Raw genomic sequence first — 14,369 nt, forward strand, 5'->3', positions numbered from 1 at the left:
AATTATGAGAACATGCTTTTTTGTGTGTGTATGTAGGTGTGCATGTGTATATGTGGCTTTCTCTCTTTCTTTCTCTCTCAGTCACACACATACAATGGACTAGATTCTATACATCATGCCTAAAAAAATCGGCACCAAAACGAAATTCGCCTAAGCGTACTCTATAAAGTATGCCTTAATTTAGGTGTACTTTATAGACTAGGCCTAAATTTCTGCACGGTATATAGAATACACTGAGTGCTGCTCCACGCTACTAAATTTAGTCACGGGCAGTTACGTCAAGTAAACCTTGGCGTAAATCCCCAAGCCTACATTTATTTATTTCTTACATTTGTATCCCACCTTTTCCCACTTATTAGTAGGCATTATGCATGGACCGGATGCACTGTAGAACAATGTGCATAATTTTGGAAACGCCCATGACCCACCCATTCCACACCCATAGCCACTTTTCAACTATGTGACTTAGAATTTACGCACATCACGTTACAGCATATGCTTAGACAGTTCTGAGTGTAAAATTCTAATTAATGCTAATTAGTGCTGATAATTGGTTAATATCAATTCTGATTAGCTTGTTAACCAATTAGCTCATGCACAATGTTATGGAATATGATTTGATTTCCACGCGGAACTCTTGGCATGATATATAGAATCCTGAGGCATGGGGGGGGGGGGGGTAATTTTATAATAGGGTGTCAATATGAGGAGCCCAAAAAGGTGCCTAATTTATGCAGCCAACATAGACATTTATATGCAATTATAAAGTAGGCTCCCAGGATCAGCCTTAATATGTTATATTATGTTCTATGTGATTGTAAAAGGAAAATTTATTCTTTTACTTTGTAAGGCAAGGATGACCCTGTGCCATTAGTGTTCTAATGTAACCTTTTGATGATTTTGTTGTGCCCTGTCTTCAGCTATAACAACGGTTAAGTGGGTTATAAACCTGAAATTAAATTAAATGAAATTAAATAGTGTAGTAATGCCCACAAAGAAAATTTACACCTGCTCTGCAAAGAAAGTGCAACACACATCACAACTTCACCTCCACTCCATTCGAACTAGGGCCCTGGGAATGCTTACACACAGATTGCTTAAAAACAGGTACACTCTCTCCATGTGCCTAAAATTTCAATGCATGTATGAGCTTGTGCAATTTTATACAGGCTTTATAGGCAGAAAGACATTATAAAATTACCCCCTGAAAGGTTACAAAAGCTTAGTTTTGTAGTAGGACTTCTGGGCAGATATCATACAACTGAAAATGGAAACTGCCACCCTCTCAGCAGGCAACAATAGATCAGACAGCAGACAATAATCAATGTGAACATATCAGCATGGTTTATTTCTTCCCAATCATTTCCCCTGTTTTACCTCTAAGTCTCTGGTGTATTTTCTTTTGTCTGTACGTTTAATAAATCTGTAATGACTAGACTGTAATCTCTAAGGAGCAGGGGCCGTCTATTACATGTGTCTGTAAGGTGCTTTGTACATCTCGTAGCAATATACTAATCACAATAATAGTAACAGTAATAATAATAATAATAATAATACTATCTCTTCTGTGTTTTCGGGATGGCTTTAAAAATCAACTGACATCTTAGACTTACAGTGGGTAAATACTGCCTCCCTCTGGAGGACACGGTGATTTCCATTAGCAGTATTTTACGAGCCATTATCCTCAGTTAGTGCTATTCTCCGGAGGTGGAGGAAAATAAGATGGAGGGTTGTCAATAATTTAGTGCTACATGCCTCATTCTGTTTTCACGTTTGCCATATATCCATATATAAGTATATATATACCCCCCACACATACAATCTTCCAGAAGATATATTTAAATTAATAAAAAATAATAAGGATCACAGGAGTCTGTAGAAAGAGTAACAGTTTTTGTTTTTTTTTTAAATATAACATGTTTCAAAATAAAATGCCCGTTGGAATGATAGTATTCAGTCCCAGGAACTATACAATGTAACTGGTTAGATCCAGCAGATACGAAGTTAAGTCTATGATCTGATCAAGAATACCTGCCCTGGACACTCTGCGGATGTTTCTATCCACTTGTTCGCACTGTGGGCCCAGATAGCCTTTTTTGCATAAGCACTTATTTGGTCGGACGCAGACTCCTCCATGACGACATGCTGGCTCACATTTTGCTATAAAAAACAAACAAAAAAAAAACCATACAATGCCAAAAATGCAAAAACAATTTCTTTTTTCAAAGCATCTTGGATACAGGCTATGATTACAGGACATAAAAAGATCTGAACATTACACATTTAAAATAATCTCTCCCCCCCCCCCACCCCGATATTCAGCTGGTGGCAGTGAGCATTTTGCTGCCCGCTGCTGGCTTAATTCCCAGATTTTCAATACTAGGCCCTGTCTGGAATTTGGCATTGAGGGGTGCTTTTACTAAGCTGCGTGAAGGGGCATAATCGAACGGGGCCCGCCATCTATAAGGGCGGCCATCTCTAATGCCGGCCCCGTCAAGTGGCGTATCTGACTGTATTATCGAAACAAGATGGTTGGCCATCTTTCGTTTCGATAATATGGTCGGGGCCGGCCAAATCTCTTAGAGCTCGCCGGCGTTACAGATAGCCACCATTGGTTTTCGCCGATAATGGAAACTAATGGCGCCCATCTCAAACCTGGCCAAATCCAAGGCATTTGGTTGTGGAAGGAGCCAGCATTTGTAGTGCACTGGTCCCCCTCACATGCCAGAACACAAATCGGGCACCTTAGGGGGCACTGCAGTGGACTTCAGAAATTGCTCCCAGGTGCATAGCTCCCTTACCTTGTGTGCTGAGCCCCCCAAATCCCCCCCCCCAAAACCCACTACCCACAACTGTACACCACTACCATAGCCCTTAGGGATGAAGGGGGGCACCTACATGTGGGTACAGTGGGTTTTGGAGGGCTCCCATTTACCACCACAAGTGTAACAGGTAGGGGAGGGATAGGCCTGGGTCCGCCTGCCTGAAGTGCACTGCACCCACTAAAACTGCTCCAGGGACCTGCATACTGCTGTCATGGAGCTGGGTAAGACATTTGAGGCTGGCAAAAAAATGTTTTTTATATTTTTTTGGGGGGTAGGAGGGGGTTGGTCACCACTGGGGGAGTAAGGGGAGGTCATCCCCATTCCCTCCGGTGGTCATCTGGTCAGTTGGGGCAACTTTTTAAGGCTTAGTTGTGAACAAAAAGGGACCAAATAAAGTCGGCCAAATGCTCGTCATGGCCGGCTTTCTTTTTTCCATTATTGGCCGAAGCCGGCCATCTCTTAACCACGCCCCTGTCCCGCCTTCGCTACCCTACCGACATGCCCCCTTGAACTTTGGCTGGCCCTGCAATGGAAAGCAGTTCAAGCCAGCCAAAATCAGCTTTCAATTATACCGATTTGGCCGGCTTTAGGAGAAGGCCGGCCATCTCTCGATTTGTGTCGGAGGATGGCCAGCCTTCTAGTTCGAAAATAAGCAGGATAGGCACCTACGCGCACCAAATTGGAGTTACCGCCTGGTTACCGTGTGGCCCTTATGGTAATTTCAATTTTAGTGCATGTCCGCTACGCGCGTCTGAAAAATATTTTTTATTTTCTAGCGCAGACCCAAATTGGACGCGCAGCAATTTTCATTTTGCCGCATGTCCATTTTTGGCAAAAAATTTAAAAAAAAGGCATTTTCTGTAGCTGTGCTAAAAAATAATTCTGTGTGCGCCCAAAACACACGTCTACACTACCAAAGGCCATTTTCTAGCACACCTTAGTAAAAGGACTCCTAAATCAATATTCAGCTCTTGCCTGCATAAGCCAAACTACTTAAAGATATGACTGCTCTTTATGCAGCCTGATTTAAGCAGATTACTTATGTGGTGAGGGGCTGAATACCAGCTCTTAACCCGACTTCACCCTGGAACACCCACAAGTTAGCCCCTTTTGAATTTGGTGCTAACCAGTGAATTTCAGCAAAGATAACCAGTTAAGTGCCGCTGAAAACGACCAAATAGCCGCGAACTAGCCATTGGCAGCCACTTCAAACTGGTTAAATCATTTTGAATGTCAGCCAGATACATACCAGTATAGCCAGGTAAGTGATGCCGGCACTGATTATATGTGCAATGGCAATAATCAGCCACTAAGGGAGGGGATTCTATAAATGGTGCCTAAAATATCCGCGTGGAAAATATTTTCGCCTAAGCGTACTTTATAAGCGGCGCCTAAATTTAGGCGCAATATATAGAATTATGCTTAGTTGATATCCCAGCGCCTAAAATTATGCACAACCATTTACACCAATGAAAACATGGCATAAATCCCGGAACATAGATTTAGGCGCACTGGGCCATATTCTATAACTATGCACATAAATTTTGGAACACCCATGAAATGCACATTTCCCTGCCCACAACTATGCCCCTTAAGTGCACTGTGTTACAGAATACTCTTCTCGAGCTGTGTGCGTAAATTCTAATTATTGTCAATTAGTGCTCATTATGGCTTGTTAAGTGCTGTTATCAACGCTGATCGGTTTGTTAAGCCACTTAAGTTATGCGCATTGTTATAGAATACGCTTGGATTTTCACGCAGATCTCTAGGCGCGCTATATAGAATCCGGGGATACAAGGGCAATTCTGTAATCTAGGCACCTGTGCAGGTATGTGCTCACTTACCCATGAAAGTGCTAGCAGGGTGCCTATGTGCTACTCTGCAAACATCTGAAGCAAGAATTCAAGTTAAGCTATCATGCTTATTTATTTATTTATTTATTTATTTATTTGTTTGTTACATTTGTACCCCGCACTTTCCCACTCATAGCAGGTTCAATGCGGCTTACATAGTAGTAAGATTTTAAAAAAAGTATAATGGAGAGAATACTGTCTAAGCTTAACAGAGTAAAGGAGATGTGTAGATAGGTAACATTATAAGGGAGAAGGGTGTAAGAAGTAGGAGGAGGAGGAGCTAGTTTTAGGCTAGATTGAGATAATCAGGTGATAGGGTTGGGTAAACATAGGGAAAAATTGGAGGAGGTGTGGTCTGAGACATTGACATTGTCACAGGGTCAGGTGAAGAACAGGTGGGTACATAAAGTTAGGCCGTGGCGTTTGGATAAGCTTCTTTGAATAGATGGGTTTTCAGCGATTTTCTGAAGGGTAGGTAGTCTTTGATAGACTTTCTTTATAAACTTCTATATGGGTTAGTACCATCTTATTTTCATGCTTATTTTAAGATAGCTAAAGTTACTAAATATTGAAGAAAAGGGAAAGGTATAAAAAGGGTGAAAATATTTGAATCCCTTTTAGCTTTTCAGACTGCATAATTTGGTAAGAAGATCTCAGCTATGATTAGGACTTCAAACTCCTATGCAGGTATTCGACGAAATCTAAAATCTTTTCTTAAAAAAAATTGTCTTAGATTCTGCATTATCTCATCTTATGGTTCACATTTTAAGCTTACTTTGATATATCTTTTGATTGTTATTATATTGATTATTATGTCATTCCTGGATTTATGTGGTGAAGGATTGAATGTCAGCTCTCGGAGTGGCCTAGTGGTTAGGGTGGTGGACTTTGGTCCTGAGGAACTGAGTTCAATTCCCACCTCAAGCACAGGCAGCTCCTTGTGATTCTGGGTAAGTCACCTAACCCTCCATTGCCCCATGTAAGCCACATTGAGCCTGCCATGAGTGGGTTATAAGTTCTGTTTTCCACTGCATCAAAGTGAAGAAATCTGTAAATCTCTAAGAATGTAGGATGAACTTTCTAGCAAGCAAGAAAGCCTTTTTAAAAAGCATTGCTCTACCTTTCCGCAATTATAATGATGCAACCTCATTAAAAAGTTTAATGTTCACAGTAAGCTAGATGTGTTTCTGCAAAGCAACACTTAGATTGGCAGAAAACTCTTTCCAAAAGTCCATAATATGTACCCAGGACTCAAACATGCGAACAAGCATGGCTGGATCTCCCAAATGTTAGGAAAAAAAAAACATTTACAAGGAAAGTAAATACCAACCAGTTCTGCAGAATTCTCCTTCCCAACCCCGATTACAGCAGCACTTTCCTGTTGGAGTGCAATGGCCATTCCTACAGTGGCGTGGACATTCGGATGTCAAGAGTTCTGGAGGCTGATATGGTCTTTTGCATTCTTCGGGAAACAAAGGTCTAAATAAAAAAGCAACATCAAGACGAGCATTCATTTTCAGAACTCATATTCTCAAAATATATTCAAACTTATTTTTGGCTGCAAGAAAAAAAGAACATGGTTTAATGGCAACATTGGCAAGAAACGCTGATGCTCCAAAAACAGGTCAAATCACCCTCTAGTGATTCTGGTCTCCTGGAAGGGAAGAATAGCTTTTCCCAAATGCAATATTTACTGTTTCGAAGACATGATGTTATGCTCTAGTGCAGTTAAAGAAAGCATTTCCACAACTTAGCAAGGCATGTTGAAGGGAGTGTGGTGCAAGAGACCATTTTCAAGCATATTTGCTGGGAGTGCTATGGAATGTGGATATATTGGGAAGAGGTATGAAAAAAGGAGCATATTTGTTTGTTGATTTTATTATGTATGTGATTTTGTAACTCGCTCTGAGCATTATTGAGAGGATGGGTGAAATATCAAATTAAATAAATAAATAAACCAGGCATGTGGGTAGTTTTGTTGAATATGAGGACTCGGGGGGTTGAGAAGGCATGTAACAAATTGATCCAGCTGCTCCTGAGGGCTGCCTGGATAAATGTAGTGAAATTTTGGAAACGAGAGGTGCCACCCATTGGGGATGTACAGAAGTTAAAGCTAACGTGTAGGTTAATAGCACTGAGGACAAATTGGTACCCACAGAATGGAGAACTGCTTTTTGGGGTGGGTTGAGGCTTAGTGAAAGGGGATGGGATTTGATATACTGCCTCTGTGCTTACAATCAAAGCAGGTAGCTAGTTTGTACCTGGGGCAATAGGGGGTTAAGTGGTTTGCTCAGTGTTGCAAGGAGCTGTAGTGGGAATCAAACCTGGATCTCCTGGTTCTCAGGCCATTGACTAACCATTAAGTTACTCCTCCATTCCTAAAGGGCTAAAGAGTGAGGCAACTTACCCAATAAGGTGATGGGAAGACGTATAGCAAGGAGGATGATGGGAAGGTTAGGCAGTGATACTGTATATTTTCTACTGTGTTATAAGAACTATGTGTGTGTGTATTTGGTGGGGTGGGTGTGTTGGGGGGGGGGGGGTCAGTGATGTGAGTAGAGAATAAGAATGCTGAGGGAAAGCGACTGGATTGGTATACAGGGCATACTGGGAAAATGGACATAATATTGTATAGTTCTGGGGGTGCACTGAATGACTGTTTCAAGTTTATTTCAATTATGTGTTGAATTACAAATAAAACATTTTTACAAAAGAGAGAATATTCATCCACCACTAATGTAGCTATTTTCACATTCTTTACAAGATATCTGCTATGGCCAGAATACAGATATTAAAGCAGGAAGAGCAGTTTTCCTTTATTTTGTATTGCTATCCACCTTCTTTCCAGCCTACGAATAGCAATTTAATCTGCCTTCTGCTTACACATGCGAGTTGTAATCAGGGCTTTTTTTTGTGCCAGTAAGGTGTACCTGCACCTTTTTTTCCCCTTCCCTGCTCATCCCCTTGTCTCCCACCTTTCTCCTGCAGTCACAGTTGCTTTTCACAATGAGCAGCAGCAATGGGCAGAGCAAAGAGTAGCAAGCTCCGGGCTGCAGTGCTAGGACACATGCTGTCGGCTCTGCCGATTCCCTGCCCCCAGAATAGGAAGTTGATGTCAGAGGGGCAGGGGATTGGCAGAGCTGACAGTGTGTGTGTCTGAGTACTATGGCCCTGAACCTTTTACTCCTTGATTTGCCCGCTGTTGCTGCTCATTTGGAGAAGCAACATTGGCCACAAGAGAGATACTGGATGGGAAAGAGGTGGAAAGGGAAGATGCTGGATGGGGAGAGAGGAGGCAAGGGGAGAAATGCTGGATGGGGAGAGAGAAGGCAAGGGAAGATGCTGGATGGGAGAGAGGGGAAAGATGCTGGATGGGGAGAGAGGGGGCAAAGGGAGAAATGCTGGATGGGGAGAGAGGAGGCAAGGAGAGATGCTGAATGGGAGAGAAAGGGCAAGGGGAGAAATGCTGGATGGGGAAAGAGGGGGCAAGCGTAAACATGCCAGATGGGGAGAGAGGGGAAAATGGGAGAAATGCTGTATGGGGACAGAGGGGAGAAGGAGAGAGATGCTGGATGGGAAAGAGGGGCAAGGGGAGAGATGCCAAATGGAAGAGAGAGGGCAAGGGGAGAGATGCTGGATGGGAAGAGGGGGGGGGGGGGGGGGAGAAATGCCAGATGGGGAGAGAGAGGGCAAGTGGAGATATGCCAGATGGGAATAGATAGTGCATGGGGAGAGATACTGGATGGGGAAAAGGGGAGAAATTCTGGATGGAAGTAGGGAGGACAAAGAGGGCAAATGCTGGATGGATGTGAGGAGAAGAGAGAGGGGACAAATGCTGGATGGATGTGTGGAGAAGAGAGACAGGACAAATGCTAGATGGAAGTGGGGAGGAGAGAGGGAGCAAATGCTGGATGGAAGTGCAGAGGAGAGAGGGGGCAGATGATGGAAGTGGGGAGGAGAGAGGAGGAAATGCTGGATGGAAGTGGGGAAGAGAATGGCAAGCTATAGGCACAGTCAAAAGAGGGGGAAATGCTGGATGGAAGTAGGAAGGAGAAGGGACAAACTGCAGGTAGACAGTCAAAAGAGGGAAATTGAAGACTGGATAATAAGAAAGAACTAATTGTGAACAAAGGCAGAAAATAAAATCGAAGAAAGCTGAAAGGAAAAGGAGGAGAGAAAAATGACAAACAAACAGGAAATCCTGAAAAAAAAGTACACGGCCAGAGAACAAAGGTAGAAAAAAGAATTTTATTTTTATTTTAAGATAAAGTAGTGTGATAGCTGTGTTAATTTTTTGTTTTATTTGTAGTAGTTAATTTGTAATGTAGTGAATAGAATAGTCAGTTTTTGAAATTTATGTCTGCTATCTTTATAGCAGTACAATGGGAAAATATTTTTGTTTTTTCTGGTTTTATCCTGCATGCCACAGTCTGGTTTTGGGGGGGGGGGGGGGGGGGGGTTTAAGCTGATTTTTTGTCTACATATTAGTTTATATTTACTCTTAGGGGTTCTTTTGTTGGACCTAGGGACTTATGTACTATTTTCAGTGATGCCTTTTTATATACTCCATGGCTGGTAAAATGGGTGTGGCTACTGTGGTGGTGTGACTCCTATAGGGGTGGAGCCACAGAAAGTGACCCCACCCATAAGACTGTGGAATGCAGGAGTGGCCTAATGGTTAGTGTAGGTTGCAGACCTACACCCCCTTTATTTATTTGGATTTTGGATCACACGTAGCAGCAGTGGGATTTGAACTGGCCACCTCTGGATTGAAAGACCAGTGCTCTAACCACTAAGCCACTCCTCCATGCCACTCCCTTGAAATTTGGCCATTCCTCTGTGTGTGTGGGACAGTATGCAGGTCCCTGGGGGGGGGGGGGAGGTATGTGTGTGTCAGCGGAGGCATAACGAGGGCATAGACGTCCTTCTTGCAAACATTTTGGACGTCCTCAACTGCCCCCCCCCCAACAGGGATGGCCAAATTTCAAGGGAGTGGAGTGGAGGAGTGGTTTGGTGGTTAGAGCACTGGTCTTGCAATCCAGAAGTGGCTAGTTCAAATCTCACTGTTGCTACTTGTGATCCAAAATCCAAATAAATAAAGGGGGTGTCAGAGGCATAGCAGGCATGGATGTCCTTCTCATAGAAATATCCAGGCATGGATGTCCTCCTCACAAACATCCACATTTTGGACGTCCTCAACTGCCATAGCAAAGGACGTCCTCGACTGCCGTTGCAGGGACGGAGGCATAGAAATATCCAGTGTACCTGAATTTTATTTATTTATTGCATTTGTATCCCACATTCCCCCACCTATTTGCAGGCTCAATGTGGCTTACATCGATTTATTGACATTGTCATATCAGGATATCAGATACAGTTAGTAATGTGTAGCGATCAAGGAAGGGAAGAGGGAAGAAGGAAGGGAGTGATTAGGATAGTTGTATAAGGTGAGCTTTCATAATTAAGTGGTTTGGTGAGGTGGCTTAGTGAGGTTATAGGTGCTCATTGTAGGCCTTGTTGAAGAAGAATGTTTTCAGAGATTTTCGAAAGATAGTTGTTTCGTTGATTGCTTTCAAGTCTGTGGGTAATGCGTTCCATAATTGCGTGCTCATGTACGAAAAGGTAGTGACATGCATCAGTTTGTACTTCAGTCCTTTGCAGCTGGGGTAGTGCAGGTTGAGAAATTTGCGAGATGTTCTTGTAACTCACCTTGAGCTACTACTGAAAAAGGTGTGAGCAAAATCTAAATAAATAAATAGCGAAGGACATCCTCAACTGCTGTCGCGGAGGCATAGCGAAGGACATCCTTCACCCATATTCTAAAAAAAAGACAAAAGTTTTTAAAGTTGTTTTTTTCAGGGTGGGAGGTGGTTAGTGACCACTGCATGCCTTTTTCCACTCAGTTAGTGCATCAGTTAGTCCACTGCAGTGCCCCTTAGGGTGTCCGGTTGGTGTGCTGGCATGTCAGGGGGACCAGTGCACTACGAATGCTGGCTCCTCCCATGACCAAATGACTTGGATTTGGTCGTTTTTGAGATGGGCGTCCTCGGTTTCCATTATCACTAAAAACCGGGGATGGCCATCTCTAAGGTCGACCTAAATGTTGAGATTTGGGCGTCCCCGACCGTATTATCAAAACAAAAGATGGACGCCCATCTTGTTTCGATAATACGGGTTTCCCCGCCCCTTCACCAGGATGTCCTTAGAGATGTGCGCCCTTAGAGATGGTCATCCCCGTTCGATTATGCCTCTCCACGGCACTAAATGAAGAGGTAGATATAATAGGCATCTCAGAGACAGGAGGCCAATCAAAGGACACTGTGTTATCAGGGTACAAAGCATTGTCATTGGGGGGGGGGGGGGGGGTACCTCATTCCACAATATGGAAGGGGTAGCGTAATGGTTAGTGTAGCAGGCTTTGATCCTGGCAACTTGGGTTCAATTCCCTCTACAGCTCCTTGTGACCTTGGGCAAGTCACTTAACCCTCCATTGCTGCAGGTACAAAACCCTTACCCCCCTGTTTACTAAGCCATGCTAGCGGCTGCTGTGCAGTAATGCCGGCACAGCCCATTCACTTTGTATCAGCACTACTGTGTGGCTAAGTAAACAGGGGGATTAGATTGTGAGCCCTTTAGGGACAGAGAAAGCACCTGCATATAATGTGTACAGTGCTGTGTACACCTAATAGTGCTATAGAAATGATTAGTAGTAGTAGAGTCCTATAATACAAAAAACTGAGGCTGTATATTGTTGCAAACGTACCACCTGAAGCGAAGGCACATCAAATAAATTAGCTGTAACAGATCTCAAGGATCTAGCTGGCTGATACAAGTAAAAACTAGCAGAGATGACAGATGGTACTGTATTAGTTACTACCTTAAATACTAGTAATAATAATTTATACTGGATCCACAAGTCTATCAGCAATCATTGCAACTTTATCAATATTGGGTATCAAAACAACTCAGTCCAAACAAAATTCGAGAAGCAACATTCTGCGCTATCTGTAAGGCTCTTAGGGCCCTGTTGACTATGCTGTGCTGTAGGCACGCTAGCATTTTTAGCGCACGCTAAAATGTGCACTGTGACACCATCCAACAGAGCCTGGTACAGACGCTGGCTAGCGTATAGATGTTTCAAGAAAATCTAGCAGCATCCCACCGCACATGCACAGGTGCCTTCCCCCCAATGCGCGGGTCCCTCAGTCTTCGTAAGGAGGATGTGTCTTCGTAGTTTCTCCACAGCGCTTTTTTCACTGCCTTTGCAGTGCCTTCCCATATGGGTTTCCCCCCCTCATTTTCCTAATGAGGGGAGGAGTGGCCCAGTGGTTAGAGCACCAGTCTTGCAATCCAGAGGTGGCCAGTTGAAATCCCACTGCTGCTCCTTGTGATCTTGGGCAAATCACCTAACCCTCCATTGCCTCAGGTACAAACTTAGATTGTGAGCCCTCCTGGGACAAAGAAATATCCAGTGTACCTGAATGTAACTCACCTTGAGCTACTACTGAAAAAGGTGTGTGCAAAATCTAAATTAATAATAATTACTTTGTATACTTTCTCTTTCAGTTCTTAGTGTTTTCAGCCCTTCAAGTTTTCTTTCATTTATGCGGCTTGTCTTGATAGGCCCATTTAACCTGAGTACTGACCTCAATTTGGACTCTGTCCCTTTTTGTAGTTCAAAATTGAGGAGTTTAATTTAGTCATGATCCTTTTTATGATGTCCAAGAAGACTCCAAGTGACTTCAAAAGGTGTGCCCAATGTAATCAGGTGATTTCAGTGATGGACCCACACATTTGGTGCATCAGGCACCATGAACCTAACTCTTGTTCTGTCTAAAAATGTAGCTGAGGACACAGATGGCATGTCAGGTGCAGCAAGGGAGACCTTTTGGCTCCTCAAAGGCCAATCTATCGACATTGGCACTGGAAGTATCAACCTTGATGGCTGCCAAAACATCAGCTACCACTGGGAGTGTACCGGCATCAAGGATATCTCCATTTCCCTTGACATCAGGCATTGATATTCAGCCCCGGGACTGGTCAGCATTGGACCCAAAATCAAGGACATGTACGGGTTCTACATCGACCTCATCAGGACTGATGGACCGCATTCAGTGTTGGGGGAAGCCCAAGAAGAACATTCATTGGTCCTCTTCGACACACGATGCTGGGATCACCGGGGCATCGGCATCGCCGGTACCTGAAAAGCATCAGAACTGAGAGGAGTGCTCCCCTCCTTGGTGGCACTGCGGGTGTGCCAGTCTCTGGGCAGCCAGATTCCCACTTCCAGTTCAGCACTTGCTTCTTCACAGACTGTCCCTGTTCCGACTCCCCAGCCCTTCCTGATGCCTACCTTCAATCAGTGGTACCGAGTCATGCTTAGGGAGGAGCAGGTGCAGATGCTACAGCTGCACACTGCTTAGGCATTGAGGGCACTTGCGCTATCTGCTGCTCAGCACCTGCTTCTTCCACCAACAGTGGGGGAGGAAACTTCCCTGGAGTCTGAGGGTAGGGCTGTATCCCAGTGCCCTTCAGGGCGTGGGCATGGTCCCACTGAGCTGGGGCAGGCACAACTCACTCTGTTCAATCTTTGTACTATGAGGAGTCTAATTGGGACCGCTTATGGGACTCAGAAGAGGACCCTAAATACTCCTCAGAGGAGGAGTCTTATAGGGTCCCTTCTGATCCCTCCCCACTTCAAGAGAGATGTAAATCTCCACCTGAGGGTCTTTCTTTCATAGGTTTTGTGAAGGAGATGGCTTCGGCCATCCCATTTAAGTTGGAAACGGAGGAGCAACCCAGGGCTGAGATGCTATCTGTCCTAGATTATGAGTCACCTCCTATGGAAGGGGGGTCACAGTTCTATTACACCCTAACCTTAAAGATGCACTGACAAAGAACTGGGAATTCCCCTCTCAGTGCAGATAATTCTTATGCTGGTTCAATAAAAGGTACCACAGCCTGCCAAGAACTGAGTCTGGTGCAGGGCCAATATAGGAAATGTTATTCCACACTAGGTTAGAAGAGCAAGAGCTACCTCTGGATGGGATATTTATAGTATTGCCCAGAAGCAATGATTGCTTAAAAGGACAGACCACTTTAGGAGGGGATATTTATAGTAATGGGCAAAGGAATGACTGCTTAAAGGGACAGTTTCTTATATAATATAACAAGACAGTAAATAATAGGTTAGGCAGCATCTTCTCAGTAGCTTGGAACGGCACTACTGGACAACTTTCAATATTATTTTTTCTAGTCTTTCCCCAGGAAAATATACAACTCCCCAGCATTTCACCACAGATGCGCGGTATACCACAATCGCTGGGCTAATGTTTTATTTTTGGAATTGGAGTCATCCATAAAAATGAGTCAGACTTGTTTTCATCCAAGAGCCATGGCTAAGTCACGTGCTACAAACACAAAGAAATTAGTGACAACTACGAAACCACTGTGAGAACCTTTAAAGTTTTACTCAAGCAAGCCTGCAGGGAATCTAACATGCCAGTAATACTAACTAACTAACAAACATTTCTAAAGCGCTACTAGGGTTACGCAGTTCTGTACAATTCAAACATAGAAGGACAGTCCCTGCTCAAAGAACTTACAATCTAAAAGTAATAAACCAATTTAGTTACAGCCATAGCTGAAATAAATGTGAAATTTCAGCATCAGTATTCAGATAATCGCTGGC

General features: G+C 43.7%; 1 protein-coding gene across 5 annotated transcripts in view; it reads right to left on the bottom strand.

Annotated features, from left to right (window-relative positions):
* HHIP (hedgehog interacting protein) overlaps positions 1–14,369 on the bottom strand; it is a 334,884-nt gene that overhangs the window by 37,185 nt on the left and 283,330 nt on the right. For 3 of the 5 annotated variants that reach the window (XM_030191688.1, XM_030191687.1, XM_030191686.1), the window contains exons 12-13: positions 6,009–6,157; positions 2,032–2,160 (exon numbers count right to left, since the gene is read on the bottom strand). In XM_030191688.1, the coding sequence (XP_030047548.1) occupies positions 2,032–2,160; positions 6,009–6,157 (278 nt within the window). Of the gene's footprint in view, positions 1–1,228; positions 2,161–6,008; positions 6,158–14,369 lie in introns of those variants that run through there. The other 2 variants (XM_030191684.1, XM_030191685.1) reach the window with 2 other exon arrangements.

The sequence above is a fragment of the Microcaecilia unicolor genome, chromosome 2 (assembly GCF_901765095.1).
Source record: "Microcaecilia unicolor chromosome 2, aMicUni1.1, whole genome shotgun sequence".
Classification (NCBI taxonomy): domain Eukaryota; kingdom Metazoa; phylum Chordata; class Amphibia; order Gymnophiona; family Siphonopidae; genus Microcaecilia; species Microcaecilia unicolor.